The 13,805-nt window shown below is 53.2% G+C and overlaps 1 protein-coding gene across 5 annotated transcripts in view; it reads right to left on the bottom strand.

The window, feature by feature from the left end:
* Positions 1-9,989: 9,989 nt before the first annotated feature.
* Positions 9,990-13,805, bottom strand: part of LOC132359955 (interferon alpha-inducible protein 27-like protein 2A) — a 68,852-nt gene continuing 65,036 nt past the window's right edge. For 3 of the 5 annotated variants that reach the window (XM_059914913.1, XM_059914914.1, XM_059914917.1), the window contains 4 exons: positions 13,515-13,643; positions 11,691-11,720; positions 10,715-10,876; positions 9,990-10,197 (listed from right to left, as the gene is read on the bottom strand). In XM_059914913.1, the coding sequence (XP_059770896.1) occupies positions 10,115-10,197; positions 10,715-10,876; positions 11,691-11,720; positions 13,515-13,643 (404 nt within the window). In that variant the 3' untranslated portion in view covers positions 9,990-10,114. The remainder of the gene's footprint in view (positions 10,198-10,714; positions 10,877-11,690; positions 11,721-13,514; positions 13,644-13,805) is intronic. The other 2 variants (XM_059914915.1, XM_059914918.1) reach the window with 1 other exon arrangement.

Here is a 13,805-nt window from a genome sequence, read left to right as displayed (position 1 = left end):
CCTTCCTGTCTTTGTTCCTTGCGGTCCTGGGGGGTTGTGAGCTGTGAATTGGAAGTTTCGAGTGCTCCCCATTCTCCCAACCTGCCTTGTGGTAGAGGGGCAGAGGGAGGTGGCAGGCTGATCAAGCACAGAATCACTTGGCAAGAGGCTCTGGTTGGTCCCCATCCTACAGGGGATGGGCTGTATAACCCAGGGCCATTTGTGCACCATCGGTGGGTCTCAGTTTACCCCTCACTCAATGATGGGGTTGACAAAGCTTCCTAGGGAGGCAGAGGTGAGGGGTAGCCAGGATGCACATCGAGCCACTGACCCCAGAGCCCTCTGCCCTTCCTCATTACAGGGCACCAGACATCCAGAGGTGAGCGGGACCCTATTCAAAGTGCTGTGGGGAGGCTGACATGCAGACCACCAGGGCAAGGACAGGACAGCATGCCAGTGTTACAGTGGGGCTCTGGGCACCTCGAGGGGAGGAGATGGAATCAGGAATGGTCACTACGCTGTGTCTGGAAAATCGAAAGGCAACTGGCATTCACCAGTTCCTTCGCTGCCGACAGGCGTTCTTGGTGTCCCCTAAGACTCCATTCACCTTCAGAGTGAGGTCTCACTTCCTTCCAGAGTGGCCTCATTTTCTGGGGTCTTTCTAAAGGATGAGATATCAGTTCTAACTCTTCTGCTTACACCCCCAATAGATAGTCTTGAGGAGGCGTCCAGGGTGCAGGCGCTGCATTCTGTAGGCCACTCGCCGACCTATCAAGAAGAGCTGCTTAGGATACAGGAAGCTGGAGAGAGTGTTACTCCCACCCGACAATAAGAAAAAGCCAGAAAACCTACAAAAGCATAACTTTCCTTGAATCCCTAAGAGAGCTGAAGAGGCAGGGCCACCAGATGGCCTGAATTCTCAGGGAAGTCAGGTGCCTCCAAGGAGAGCACTGAGCCACCTGGGGCAGAGCACAGGAGGCAGGTGCGGCCAGAGCAGGCAGTGCAAGTTCAGCGAAAAACCTTAACTGATCGTTCAAGGGCAAGGATGGGCTACCATGAGCGCAGGGAACTCTGGGAGCTACAGTCACAAGGATGGATGCTTCAGGCCAACCTTAAGGTTTTTCTCCAAGGACCCACTGGGTGCTCCCAAGGAAGACTGGAGTCAGGAGAAACTTCCCTCACTGAGGCAAGACTAGCGGAGGGGAGCTGCAGCCCTACCCCCTAGGGAACAGAAGCCTCATGCTGCTGGGGGAAGGGCAGTAAACTCTGCAGCCCGCAGAGCACAGGTGAAGATCAGTGTAGATGGGGGGAAAAAAGAGAAAAAAACCCTCTACCTCTGAATTTGGGGTGTTAAACTTTCCGGGGCTCAGACAGTAAGGATTGGCCCACCACTAGGGAAGCAGGGGGAGGGGAACTCTTCTGAGAAAATCCCGCCCCCAGGCCCAGGCCCACAGCGCCTGCGCAGACTGAGGCCGGGTGGGACCACAGAGAACCCTTTTGCCCTTGCCGCCAGGCTAGCTAGTGACAAGCAGCAGATGTCTACACTGCGGGTGGAGCAGGCGTGCAGAGACCCTCTCCAAGATGCACAGACCAAACGGAAGTCTTTAGCCAAGGGTTGAGCAGACACAGAAAAATCAGCCTCCACCGCAAGCCCAGGGAACCCTGATTTGAAGCTGGTGGATCACAGACAGCAGCCATAGCAACAACAAAATCCAAACCCAGATGAACTCCTGATAAGATCGACCTCCCATGTGCAGGTCCTGGCATAAATACCGTTCACCTCTGTCTCTACTGAACTGGGGCAACAGACACTGTCGGAGCCTTGCCCATGTCCCCCCGCCATGTGTCTCCCAGCGTCCGCCTGCTGTTCCCCGCTGCCAGGCCCCGCCCCTGAGGCCTACAAGGCTGGCTGGAGGTGTCAGGTGTTGGTTCCCCCCAGAATAGCCCTCAGCCAGTGATGCATTTTAGTTGGCGGATAAACCCCCAGAGGTCTCCAGCAGGAGTCAGCCTCAGTTGCCCCCAGTGCAAACTCACTAATGGGCCATTTCTCAGCTGCCTGTCTTTCCCTGTCACCCCCCATTTCCCTGTTGGTGCTCTCTGGGCTCACGTCCCAAATTAACTACTTGCACTCAAATCCTTGTCTTGGGGTCTCAGCCTAAGACAGCTTCCTGCCTTCTGCTCAAGCCCCACTCAGGAGCCCAGGGGTCTGACCCCAGACAGCCACAGTGCTCTCAGATTATTCCTGAAACCTGCCTATTTTCAGGCTTCACCCATCTCCTTCCATCAGGATGAGGCACACACAGGAGGCTCCACAGTCTGTCTCATGGTGACCCACCAGGTCAGGACCCCAGACGGGCCCAGATCTGTTGGAATCCCAGCAGAGAACACAGCTCAGCTTTGGGGCTAGTCCCCAGCTGGCCTACCCTGCACAAAGCCACAAGCCAAGGGCCTTGAGGGAGATCACTCAAACCAGTGGACAATCCCTCAGTCTCTGCAATTTGTCAGGGAAAGCCTGGCACGATTTCAGTTTGAAAAACGTTCCGTCTTAGTTTCCTCTTCTGCTGGAAAATCCCTGTTACCAAAGACACTGATGCCAAAAAATCTTGACTCTCTGTGCACCGATGCTGAAAAGAAATACGGAGACGGAGTTTTGGAGGAATGAAGAAAATGGCTTTAATCGCTGCCTGGCAAAGGGGGTAACATAACAGGCTAGCACCTCAAGAACTGTGCCCCCTTCCCTGGGGAATAGGGAAAGGTTATATAGCCCGGGGCTCGTGGTCTGGGGTAGGAAGGCTCAAAGTAATGAAGGTCTTGTATTCCTTTTCTTCTGCACATTCATGGCCAGAGCTGGTGTCAGCTCAGCAACCGGGTCTGGTGTCCCTGAAGTTATCGGCCCCGACCTTCTTTCTTTCTTTTTTCTTTAAATAAATAAATAAATTTATTTATTTATTTATTTTTGGCTGCGTTGGGTCTTTGGTGCTGCGTGCGGGCTTTCTCTAGTTGCCATGAGCGGGGGCCTACTCTTCGTTGCGGTGCGCGGGCTTCTCATTGCGGTGGCTTCTCTTGTTGCGGAGCACGGGCTCTAGGCGTGCGGGCTTCAGTAGTTGTGGCACGTGGGCTCAGTAGTTGCGGCTCACGGGCTCTAGAGCGCAGGCTCAGTAGTTGTGGCGCACGGGCTTAGTTGCTCTGCGGCATGTGGGATCTTCCCGGACCAGGGCTCTAACCCGTGTCCCCTGCGTTGGCAGGCGGATTCTTAACCACTGTGCCACCAGGGAAGCCCCATGACCTTCTTTGTGAAATGAAGAGTGCTATGAGGGAGTGTAGGGGGAGAAGAAATGCCAGGTGCAAAGGGTAATTCGTATGGAGTCAGAGAGTAATCAGCTTTGTGAAGGACACGTCTAGCTACAAGTGTGTGTTAGAAGTAACAGCTAAAGAATGACCAAGATTGCTTAACTCTTTCAGGCCTGTTTATGCTGTTTCCCAAGCCTGTTCACTGTTTCCTTATTTTCCTTGTCCGAAAAGCCTCTTTTCTATTTCTGCTGCAACAACATTTGAGAGAGTCTGGCCAGGGCTGGCTGGACAAGAGTTGTAATTGTTGAACTACTCTATCCCCCACCCCAAATCTCATCAATTTGAAATTGATTCATTATGAAAATTATTTTATCTCCCTGAGCACAGGCCGACTGCTTGAGAAGGCAGCTGGGACAGAGCTGGTGGGCAGCGAGCCAGGTAAAGACTCCAAATCTCCTGGAAATAACCCGCAAAGTAAATGCGAGTTATGGAAGGATGCCCGTCTTCAATAGCAGCAGGAGTTAGGGACTTTGGATCATCTCTTATAGGTTCTTTCAACAATGTCTATGAAAACAGGGGCAACAGTGTTGCCGTCCTTGAAATAGTGTGTGGATTTTATGTGGTGAGTCACGGGCAGTGTCTTAACCAGAGTAAATATATTTTTAATGTTATTTACTTTGATCCTCTTGTCCCGGGGCTTTTAGAATTGCTCTGTGGGTATTTAGGGTGCCCCAAAGTTGTCCCGGAAGTTGCTGTGGGGACTCAGGAGGACAGACGGTGGGGCTCCTAGGAAACAGAAGCCCTTTCCTCCCTCCCCCAGCCCAGGTGCTATGGACGTCCTGACACCTTGGTCTACATCCCTCCGGGGCCCGCTGCACTCCCCCCACCTCTGTTTTCCACAGTCTCAGACCAGCCATGCGGCCACCTTGGTCCCTCGAGTCTTTCAGGGGGTGGGTAAGCCAGTGGTGAAGCTGCACTTCTGTCAGAGGGTGAGTGCCCCAGGGCCGAGGGTGAAAGGCGGGCGAGGGCCAGAGACGCGGGGGGTTAGTCTGCTTCCCATTTATGTCTGAGGTCTTCACAGATGTCCCATGACAGGCTCTGCCACAGGAGTAGCTCTTGTCAACTTCGGGACCGTATGTGGTCTGGATGAACCTTTCATTGGGCATCCCTTTCCCAGGTATCAGAATATGAGCATTTCTTTTCTTGGGCTGGTAAGATTCCCAAGAAGAATCTTCCTCCTTCTGTTGTGGATGTTATAACCTGGCTGCAACGTTCTGGTGCCTATCAATGAAGAAGACTGAGGGTCTCAGCGCTTGTATGGAGACTGTCATTCTTAGTATGCAGCTCCTGGCTCCTGGTGCCTCCTGGCCCAGAGACCCAACCTCACCAAAACTAAACCTCCAGGAGTCTGCTGGAGGGGGCTACCTGGGGGTCTGCCTGCTTCCTAAATAGACGTCCAGCCAGCCCTCTTGCTGCCAGTCTACCTTAATGCCAACCTCCAGTAGCCACTCCAATGACTGAGGTTCTGGTGGTCCTAAGGGCAAAGTTGCCTCTTTCTCCCCTTCCCCACTGACACCTTAAGATTCAGCTTTCTTGGGACTGCTAAGTGGAACCCCGTGTCCATGTGGTTTCTGGCTTCTAAATTGTGTTACTCTCATCTTCTCTTCCTGTCTCTTTGTTGATGTGGATTTAAGCCTTTCTTTAGTCCTTTCCTGTTATTTTAGTGGGATTTTGAGAAGGAACAGGTGAAAGCAACTCTCTTTGTTGGATTGATTCTTCTGTTGCTTGCAATCAAAAGATCCCCCCATGTTCATGAAAATCTGCGTTTGCTTGTTGTAAAAGACGCCCTCTTGGCTTAAACAAGAGAAGTTTCTTTCTCTGTTACTTGGTTGTGTAAGTGTCTCAGTTGGAGTGGTGGCTCTGCTCAGGGAGGCCCAGGCTCCTGCAGTCTTGTTGCTCTGCTTCCTTAAGGTGCTGCTGTCATCTGCAGGGTGGAAGATGGTCACTCCCCCACCTGCAGCAGAGCCCATGGGAAAGGGCCAAGGGGCAAGGCGGACTCACCCACTCCCTTTAAGTGCATACCCGGAGAGTTGCATACTTCAGTTCCACTCACATCCCACTGGCCAGAACCCAGTCTGGTGAGCACACCTTCCCGCAAGAGGACTGGGAATGCAATCCTTGGCTGGGAATCATGCACCTGGCCAAAATCAGGGCTCTCTTCATATGCACCAGAAGGAAAGAGTAGGCATCGGGTGACTGCTAGCAGCCTCTGCCACTCTGATGAGGACAGGAATCTATCCTAGATCCCCACAGTGAGAATTTGCCTCTGCCTCCCCGTGTCCTACTGAAACTGCACAACTCAGATGGGACTCAAATCCAGCTAAAACTGAGATTGGGACTTGGACCCACGGGCTGGGACTCTAACCCACACGATCTTAATTAAGATCCCACACCTGGTCTCAGGACTTAATGAAGCTCGGGTTCTTTATGTTTCAGCACAGAAGGAATTCAGCGAGAGGCAAAGTGATAGGCAAGAAGTGGATTTGTTTAGAGAGAGACACATTCCATAGACAGAATGCGGTCTGTCTCAAAAGGCAAGAGCAGCCCTGGGGGAAACATACCCCACAGACAGAGTGTGGGCCATCTCAGAAGGCGAGAGGTCCTGAAATATGGGGTGGTTAGTTTTTACGGGCTGGGTAATTTCATAGGCTAATGAGTGGGAGAATTGCTCTAACTGTATTCCAACTATTTTGAGGATTATTCCAATTGTTTTGGCCACTGCCCACTATTTGCCCTTTTAGGGCCTCAGAACTGTCATGGTGCCTGTATGTGTGTCACTTAGCATGCTGATGTATCACAGTGAGCATATAATGAGGCTCAAGGTCTACTGGAAGTCGAATCTTCCACCCTTTTGCACCTAGTAGGTGTTGGGGAAGTTAACAGGCTTGTTCAGGCTTCAGAGGCCGTAATAGGCCTTTGACTAAAAGAAGACCCTGAAAGGAACTACATGCCGAACTGCTGGACTACGTGCAGGTCAACAGAAACAGCACAAACAAGTCTTCAGAACCAACAGATAAGGAAGGGAGTAAGTCATGAAGCTTCCTGGGCCTAGGGAATCTGGCCAGTTCCCAAGGATCAGTGAACATTCTGAGACTTACAACTAGAGAGCAAAACATTTCTGATAATAGCCAGAGCTGCGTATTTGCACATAAGCTGGTGATTATCAGCTTGCGGCTTGGCATTAAAAGCAGGACTCCTGGGCTTCCCTGGTGGTGCAGTGGTTAAGAATCCGTCTGCCAATGCAGGGGACACGGGTTCGAGCCCTGGTCCGGGAAGATCCCACATGCCGCGGAGCAACTAAGCCCACGAGCCACAACTACTGAGCCTGCTCTCTAGAGCCCACGAGCCACAACTACTGAGCCCACGAGCCACAACTACTGAGCCCGCGTGCCATGATTACTGAAGCCTGTGCGCCTAGAGCCCATGCTCTGCAATAAGAGAAGCCACCGCAATGGGAAGCCCGTGCACCGCAACGAAGTATAGCCCCTGCTCATTGCAACTAGAGAAAGCCTGTGCACAGCAACGAAAACCCAACGCAGCCAAAAATAAATAAGTTAAATTTACTTAAAAAAAAAAAAAAAACAGGAGTCCTTTGAGCAGTACTCTGAAGTCTCACCCATGGGGTGGATGCACTGCTCGGGACCTTCCAACTGGGACTCCAGATCGCTGTTCCAGGGACTTCCCAGTGTTGCTTGGATCTGGATGTAGGTGTTTCCCCACTTTGGTGATGTATATACATTTATTTCTTGCTATGTTGCTTGTCCTTATGCTGTAACTTCCTACTTCCAATTGGGACTCCGGATTGTTATTCAAGGGACTTCCCAGCCTTGCTTGGATCTAGATGTAGCTGTTTCCCCAATTTGGTGATTGTAAATACATTTATTTCTTACTATTTTGCTTATCTTCGTGCTACGATTTATAACTAACCTAATAGACTTTCTTATCTCTTACTTAATTAAGTGTAGAGTGGTTATTTTGCCAACAATCCTCCGAACCTGAAACCTGAGAGTAAGTCTCTCAGCAAAACAGTTTGTGTTGTATCCTCCACGGCTGTGTCATTCTTTTAAAGGCTGTGCCCTGCCCCCTTCCTCCTGTTTCACTACCGCACGCTGGGCCCCTGTGTGCAGGGACATGGTGAGCAGTGGATGTGCCCGGCTTCCGACCCTGGGGACTCCTGAGAGCAGGCAGGGACCCCTGGATCCACAGGGGCAGGGTGGGAGCCAGCTGAAGCCAGAAGTTTCAGGAATGCTGGGGTGGCCAGAGTATGTTCGGCCAGCTCCTGAGTGAACAACCTCAGCTGGGTAGAGAGAGGGGGGGGGGAATCAAAGCTGTATTAGTTTCCAGTCCTGCGTAATAAATTACCACACATTTAGCAGCTTAAAAGAACACGCATTTATCATCTAATAGTTGTCAGTCAGAAGTTCAGATGGTCTTGACCTTCCAGGAGGGTGGTCTCCATCCTTCCAGATCCAAATCAGAGCAAGTGCCCTTCTTGTGGGAGACTCAGACTTGTAGTTAAAGCAGGGGCTTTTGCCCTTAGCTCCAGGAGGAACTTCGGAGGCTCTAATGAAGGACTTGAAGTTAGAGCATTATTTTGGGAATGTGTGCATTTTGGGGGGAAACGTTCACAGCTTTCCTTAGATTCTCCAACACATCAAAAAAATGAGGGAAAGAAAAAGAATCAAGTGTTGAATTAATTAGTACCCTAAGGAGTTTACTCCTATGGTTGGGTACAACTATGCTTCACTGACCCCACTAGGAGCCTCTTGAGGACATGGATGAGTTAATTTTTAAAAGGTCCATAAAACCAGACTCACAAGTTTGGTTCTTGTTGGAAACTGAGATCCTGTCAGGCTGTTGATGGCATCTAGGACAGGGTGTGCAGGGGTGTAGCGTTAGGGGAACCACGGACCAAAACTGCCCACCCTGGCCAGGCAAGATAGTAGCCACTTGCAAGAGTTATCTTACAACAGGAGGTCCTGGTAAGGAACACAGAACTAACAAGATATCACTAACCAGAAGAATTCGGGAAAGGTCAAAAGGAGAGAGGATTCGCCCGTCCATGTGTCCTGCCAACCTCCCAGAATCCTTCTCACTGGAATCCATCTTGGCTGAGCAATGCGTGCGCCACCAGGAAGGACCCTGAGTCAGAATGATTGGCCAGAGACAATCCAGAAGCTAACCCCATTACCATAAAACCTGAGACTGCGAGCCACGTGGCAGAGTAGTTCTCCTGAGTTCCCTTACCCTGTTGCTCTCCACCCGGGTGCCCCTTCCCAATCAAGTCTCTTGCTTTGCCAGCACCTGTGTCTCCTTGGACAATTCATTTCCAAGTGTTAGACAAGAGCCCACTCTCGGGACCTGGAAGGGGTCCCCCTTCTTGCAAAATAGGATCTGTGATAGGGTCATGGTCATATTGAAAACCCTTCAGTGTTTCTCCAAAACCCTCAGGATAGAATCCAAGCTCCCCTTCCCCAATATGCTTGTTATGGTCTGAATGTTTGTGTCCCCCCGGAATTCAGAAGTTGAAATATTAACCCCCAAAGTGATGGTATAAGGAGGAGGAAACATTGGGAAGTGCTTAGATCATGAGGGTGGAGCACTCATGAATGGGATTAGTGTCCTTCTAATAGAGGCCACAAAGAGCTCTCTTTCCCCTTCCATCATGTGAGGACACAGTGAAAAGACAGCCACCTAGGAACCTAAATCTGCTGCAGCCATGATCTCTGACTTCTCAGCCTCCAATACTGTGAGGAATAAATTTCTGTTGTTTATAAGCCACCCATTTTATGGTATTTTTGTTATAGCAGCCTGAACGGACTAAGACACTGCTGTTATGTGCCTTCCCTCTGGGCACCCCCAAAGCCCTGGGCTGGCCTTTGGTGTCATCAGAGGGCAACATCAATGGCTGTCTGCCTGTTGGTCCACCCACCCAGCAGACCAAGAGTGCTACCTAGGAAAGGCCAAGTTCCCTAGCACACAGCCCAGTGCCTGACCCACAGCACACGCTCAAAGAGTTTGTGGAAAGGAGGAGTGAATCAACATGTAAGCGAATTTTCTGATGTTCTGGGATAGATCCCATCCTGGTGATGAGAAGTTTCTACAAGACCTTGTACTGGGGGGAGAAGGATATTTAGGGACCATGGCCCCGAAGCAGAAAGATCAGAGCCCTTGACAAACTAGATTTTCTTTCTAGCTGTTGGGGGAAAAAGGCCAGGGCACTGGACTTTGACTTTGGGAGGAAGCAGTGACATCCGGGGGCTGTTGCTTTCTGAGCCTCAGCCAGGCCACTTAGGAAATAGCCATTGCAATGCAGAGGGTGGGAGTGGGGTGCGTGCAAATGAGGCTCCAAAGAGGATGCCCCCTCCCCTTCCATTCCTGACTCTGCACAGGAACTGAGCCAAAACACCCACCCTGGCTGGGACCTTTGAGGTCTTTCAGACCAACTCCCCATATAGAGAGGGCCGAATGCAGGCCCAGAGCGGAGGTGACCCACCCGGGGTCACACACAGAGTCAGAAGCTGGGCAAGGGCAGGTTCCAGGCTTCACGGTTTGACTCAGTCCATCTCTGGGCACCCCGACACCATGTCGCTCTAAGAGAAGTGAGCCTTCCCCGACCCCGACTTCAGGCAAACAAGAAGGAAGGGATCCAGAGGGGCTGCAACAACTCATTTTTATTTCTTATTTTCCTCTGGGGGTGCAGCGTTTGGTCCCTTACTGCATCAGGCTGGCGAGCAGGGCACTACCTGGTCCTCTTCTCTGCAAAGGGAGTGACAGGGAGCTGTCACAAGCCCACCACGAGGGACACAAGGGCAAACCCAGCGGATCCCAGGAGGACTCTGGATGACAGGGAGAGTCCAGCTGATCCTGGGGGAGAAGCAGAGGGTGAGTAGAATGGGACAGGCAGCCTGGGGCAGCTTGTGGGGCAGAACCATGGGGTCCGAGACTCCAGGGCCTGTCAGGAGGGCCTCAGGCCCAGAGATCCCACCCAGAACCCTTCTCTGTTTCCCCAACCCCCGAGGATCTGTTTCGGAAAGGCTGCTGCAAGCAGGTACCCAAAGGCATGAACTCCAGTGGTGAAACCGATGGCTGGGAGCTGCCTCACTCTCTGGGAAAGAAGGCTGAACCCCAGGTGGGACAGAGATGCCCCAGCTAACTCAGAAAGTCTGCTTTGGGCAGAGTCAGCCTGAGCCGAGCACACCCTAGGCCAGAGCACCTGCCCCCGGCAACATGCCTGCTTCAGAGACCCAGAGAGAGAGTGACCACGGAGGGTGAGACAAAGGCACAGGCAGACTGGGGCTCACCAGGACTAAGGTCAGGGCTGGATGCTCTGAGGCTCTTGTCCTCCCTCACCCTCCACAGCAAGCCCATCGGGGACACTTACCCACGGACTGGAAAGTGGCCACGAGGCCGCCGGCGGCAACTCCGCCCCCATTGGCGATGGCGGCCGCTGACATCATCTTGGCCGCTAAGGAGGAGGCGGCGATTCCTGCCCCGGTGAAGCCCATGGCGCCCAGCACCGTGGGCACAGCCCCCACGGCCAGGGCTGTAGGGAGAGAGGAGCTGGGTTGAGGGGGAGATGGACACACCTCCAAATCACACACACACAGCACATCAAGCTTGGGGGACTTCAGGAAGCCTGGAGAAGGGGTAAAGCCTGAGCTTGGGAGAGATTCCAGGCACGGCCCGCAGTCAGGAGTCAAGGGCGGCACAGCTGGTGGGGAAAGCGGAGGGGAGGGCCGCGGGGTCACGGGGGTCGGGCCTCTGATCTTCAGCAGGACCTTCCTGGGGAAAGGCCTCAGTTTCTGCCTTAGTAAAATCCTGGAACTAAGTTGGGGGCGGGGCGGAGGTGTGCAAGCTTCTTGTGTTCGCTGAGGAAATCTTTAATACAAGCAAATCTTACCCAGGGCCCAGCATAAAGCAGGGAGCACGGTCTGAGCCCTGCTTGGATCCCAACTCTGGGTGTCCACGGCGTCACCGCAGAGCAATCGGAAGCCAGAGTCGCTGAGCCAGTGGCTTCTCCTTAACACACCTCCTGGGTCCAGACTGTGCGCATGTCTCATCCTACGTAACCCTCACAATAACCCTGAACGGGCAGCCTTGGCCTGTTTTTCACGAGGAAAGCTGAACCCAGAGGAGTTCAAAGCCACATCCGAAGTCACGCGGTGGAGGCTGGGCAAGGAGGTTGGGCCCCTGCTGGGGCTGCCTCTGTGCGAGCAGGGAAGCTCCTCATTTTTCTCATTCCAGCGCCTCCCACCCTACAACGTACAGGAAGCCTGGGGCAGGTGCAAGGCCAGCGGCTCCCCAGGTCCCAGGCCCTGGGGATGGGCCAGGAGCAGGTTCTCGCGGCAGGGACTTACCTCCTCCCACCACAGCTGCAGCAGCCTTGGCTGGAAACCGAAAGAACATTCCGTGAGTGGATCCACACTGGTTGCCCCTCCACTCCCTGAGCCCACAGCCCGCCTACGGGGGGGCTGCCCCAGGCTGGGAGACACAGGGAGGGAGGACCCCTGCCTGCTTCTTCCTGAGAAGGTGAGCCACAGCCCTGAGCTTGGCAAGGGCTGCTGGGGAGGCGGGTGACCTGTCCTCAGTGGACCTGCATGCGTGGGCCTAGAGTAATCTGGAGACGGGGTTTGCGGGCCTTGTTCCAGAAAAACCCAACCATCAGATAGGGGTTTTGTTGCGTGTCTTTTTAATGTCTGCGGACTGGTTGGTTGGGGGTTGTTTGTGGGAAGCACAGAAGTTCTTTTTTCTCTCTGCCTTCCAAGCCAGGTTTGGTCAAAACAAAAACAAACAAAACCTTACAGATTTGAGAAGGAAGGCGTGCAGCTACAGCCCCCTTCACAGTGAATGCGGGACTCTTGGCAAAGTAATTTAGGGCATGGTGGTTTGACTCGGGCAGGAAGAGGCGAAGAAGGAAGTGAGTGTCACGCCCTCTGAGCCGGGATGTTAGTTCATCTGAAATAGGGTTGGTGACTTATGAGTGTGTGTCTGGGGGGCCGTTATATAACCTTCTCCTTTCGTCCAGAGAAACCTCTTCCGACAGCAGTAAGTCCGTGTGGAGAGGTGTGTTTCATTTTGCAGGACCCGACTGAAATCAGGGCAAGCACTGCTGAAGGCCTGAAGGCTGCTTGAGAACAGTGCTGGAACGCATTGAATGTTCCTGATTCTGCCAGGCCCCACCTGTTGCCCCTTCCTCTGGAAAGCTGACCCTGACCCTCCCAATCAGAACCACCCTTGATCCCCTGTGGCTGGAGCCCCTCACAACACTGGACCAGAGTTGCCTGGCTCCCCAACACTGAGAGTCCCTGGAACTCCCTGGCGGAGCTCTCGGTCTGCAGCAGCCATGGCAGCCAGGACCGCAATCCTTGGGGCCAGTGGGGACCAGGAGTTCTAACACGAGCAAGGTGTGCAGCAGTGAGCTCAGCCAGCGCCCCAAGAAGAGCGCTTTGGGGTGGCAGCGAAGGAAGTAAAGAGATTAAGGGGCATGAAAGCTAAACCCTAAGTGACCAGTGGGCCACCTGGTTGCGGTATGGAACCAGAGACTCAGGAATCAAGAGCCCAGTTAAAGGGTATCTGAGGCTCAGCATTATTGTTTGGGAGGAGAGATGATGCCAGGCTGGCCAGCAGCTTGGCATACCTGGACCCCAACACACAGACGGCCCAGGGGAAAGGGTGCTGTCTGTCTGATGGCCTGCCTGCAGGGCTCCCCCAGTGGGCATCTCCGGGTGGAGGAGCATGGCCCTTCTGGGCTGTTCAGAACCTGCCCTGCCCTGAGCCTTCCTCCCAGGCCCCGGCGCCTGCATTTCTGTTCTACTTCCTGTCGCAGGCTCCGGAGCAGCTACCCACCCCACCTCACCTCCCAGCCCAGGGCCCTTGGACAACGCTTCCTTCATTTGTAAATAAGGGGCAATATCATCTTTCTCTGGGGTTGTTATGAGAATTAAATGAATTGATAAATGTCAAGCGCTAAGCTTAGTGACTCGGATGTCACAGCGTTTGATCAAATTCAGCTATTCTGATTCTTTTCATCTTATGAATTGTTTCTCATAAGCTGAGGAGTCCTCATATTTCTGACCATGAGGAAGACTGCCAGTTGTGGCCCAGGTCTTAACTTTCTTGTCATACTCCCATGTGCTGGGTAGGGGTCCATGGAGGGGTGTCTATCACCCAGGGCCAGTTACCTCCTAGTGGGAAAGCGGTCAGGGCCGCAGCAGGGCATCCTAGCAGGTAGGAGCCGTTCAGTGTCCCCAGCAAGGATCCCAGGGCAGATGTGGCCCCAGCCAGGGCAGCGCTGGATGACATGGTGAGCCCTAAGAACAGAGGGTGATGCACAGGAGTCAGAGGTCAGAGGTTGGGCGGTGGTTGGAGGCTGTGTCACCGCCCACCCCCACCCCCCCCAGCCAATTCCATGCTGTACAGTTTCTGTTGGCAGAGGTGGGAGGACCCCGGGGGTCCACCCTAGGGGCAGAAAG

Source organism: Balaenoptera ricei, chromosome 2, assembly GCF_028023285.1.
Source record: "Balaenoptera ricei isolate mBalRic1 chromosome 2, mBalRic1.hap2, whole genome shotgun sequence".
Lineage (NCBI taxonomy): Eukaryota > Metazoa > Chordata > Mammalia > Artiodactyla > Balaenopteridae > Balaenoptera > Balaenoptera ricei.
Note: the sequence above shows the minus strand (reverse complement) of the source record. Positions and strands in the feature narration are given on the sequence as shown.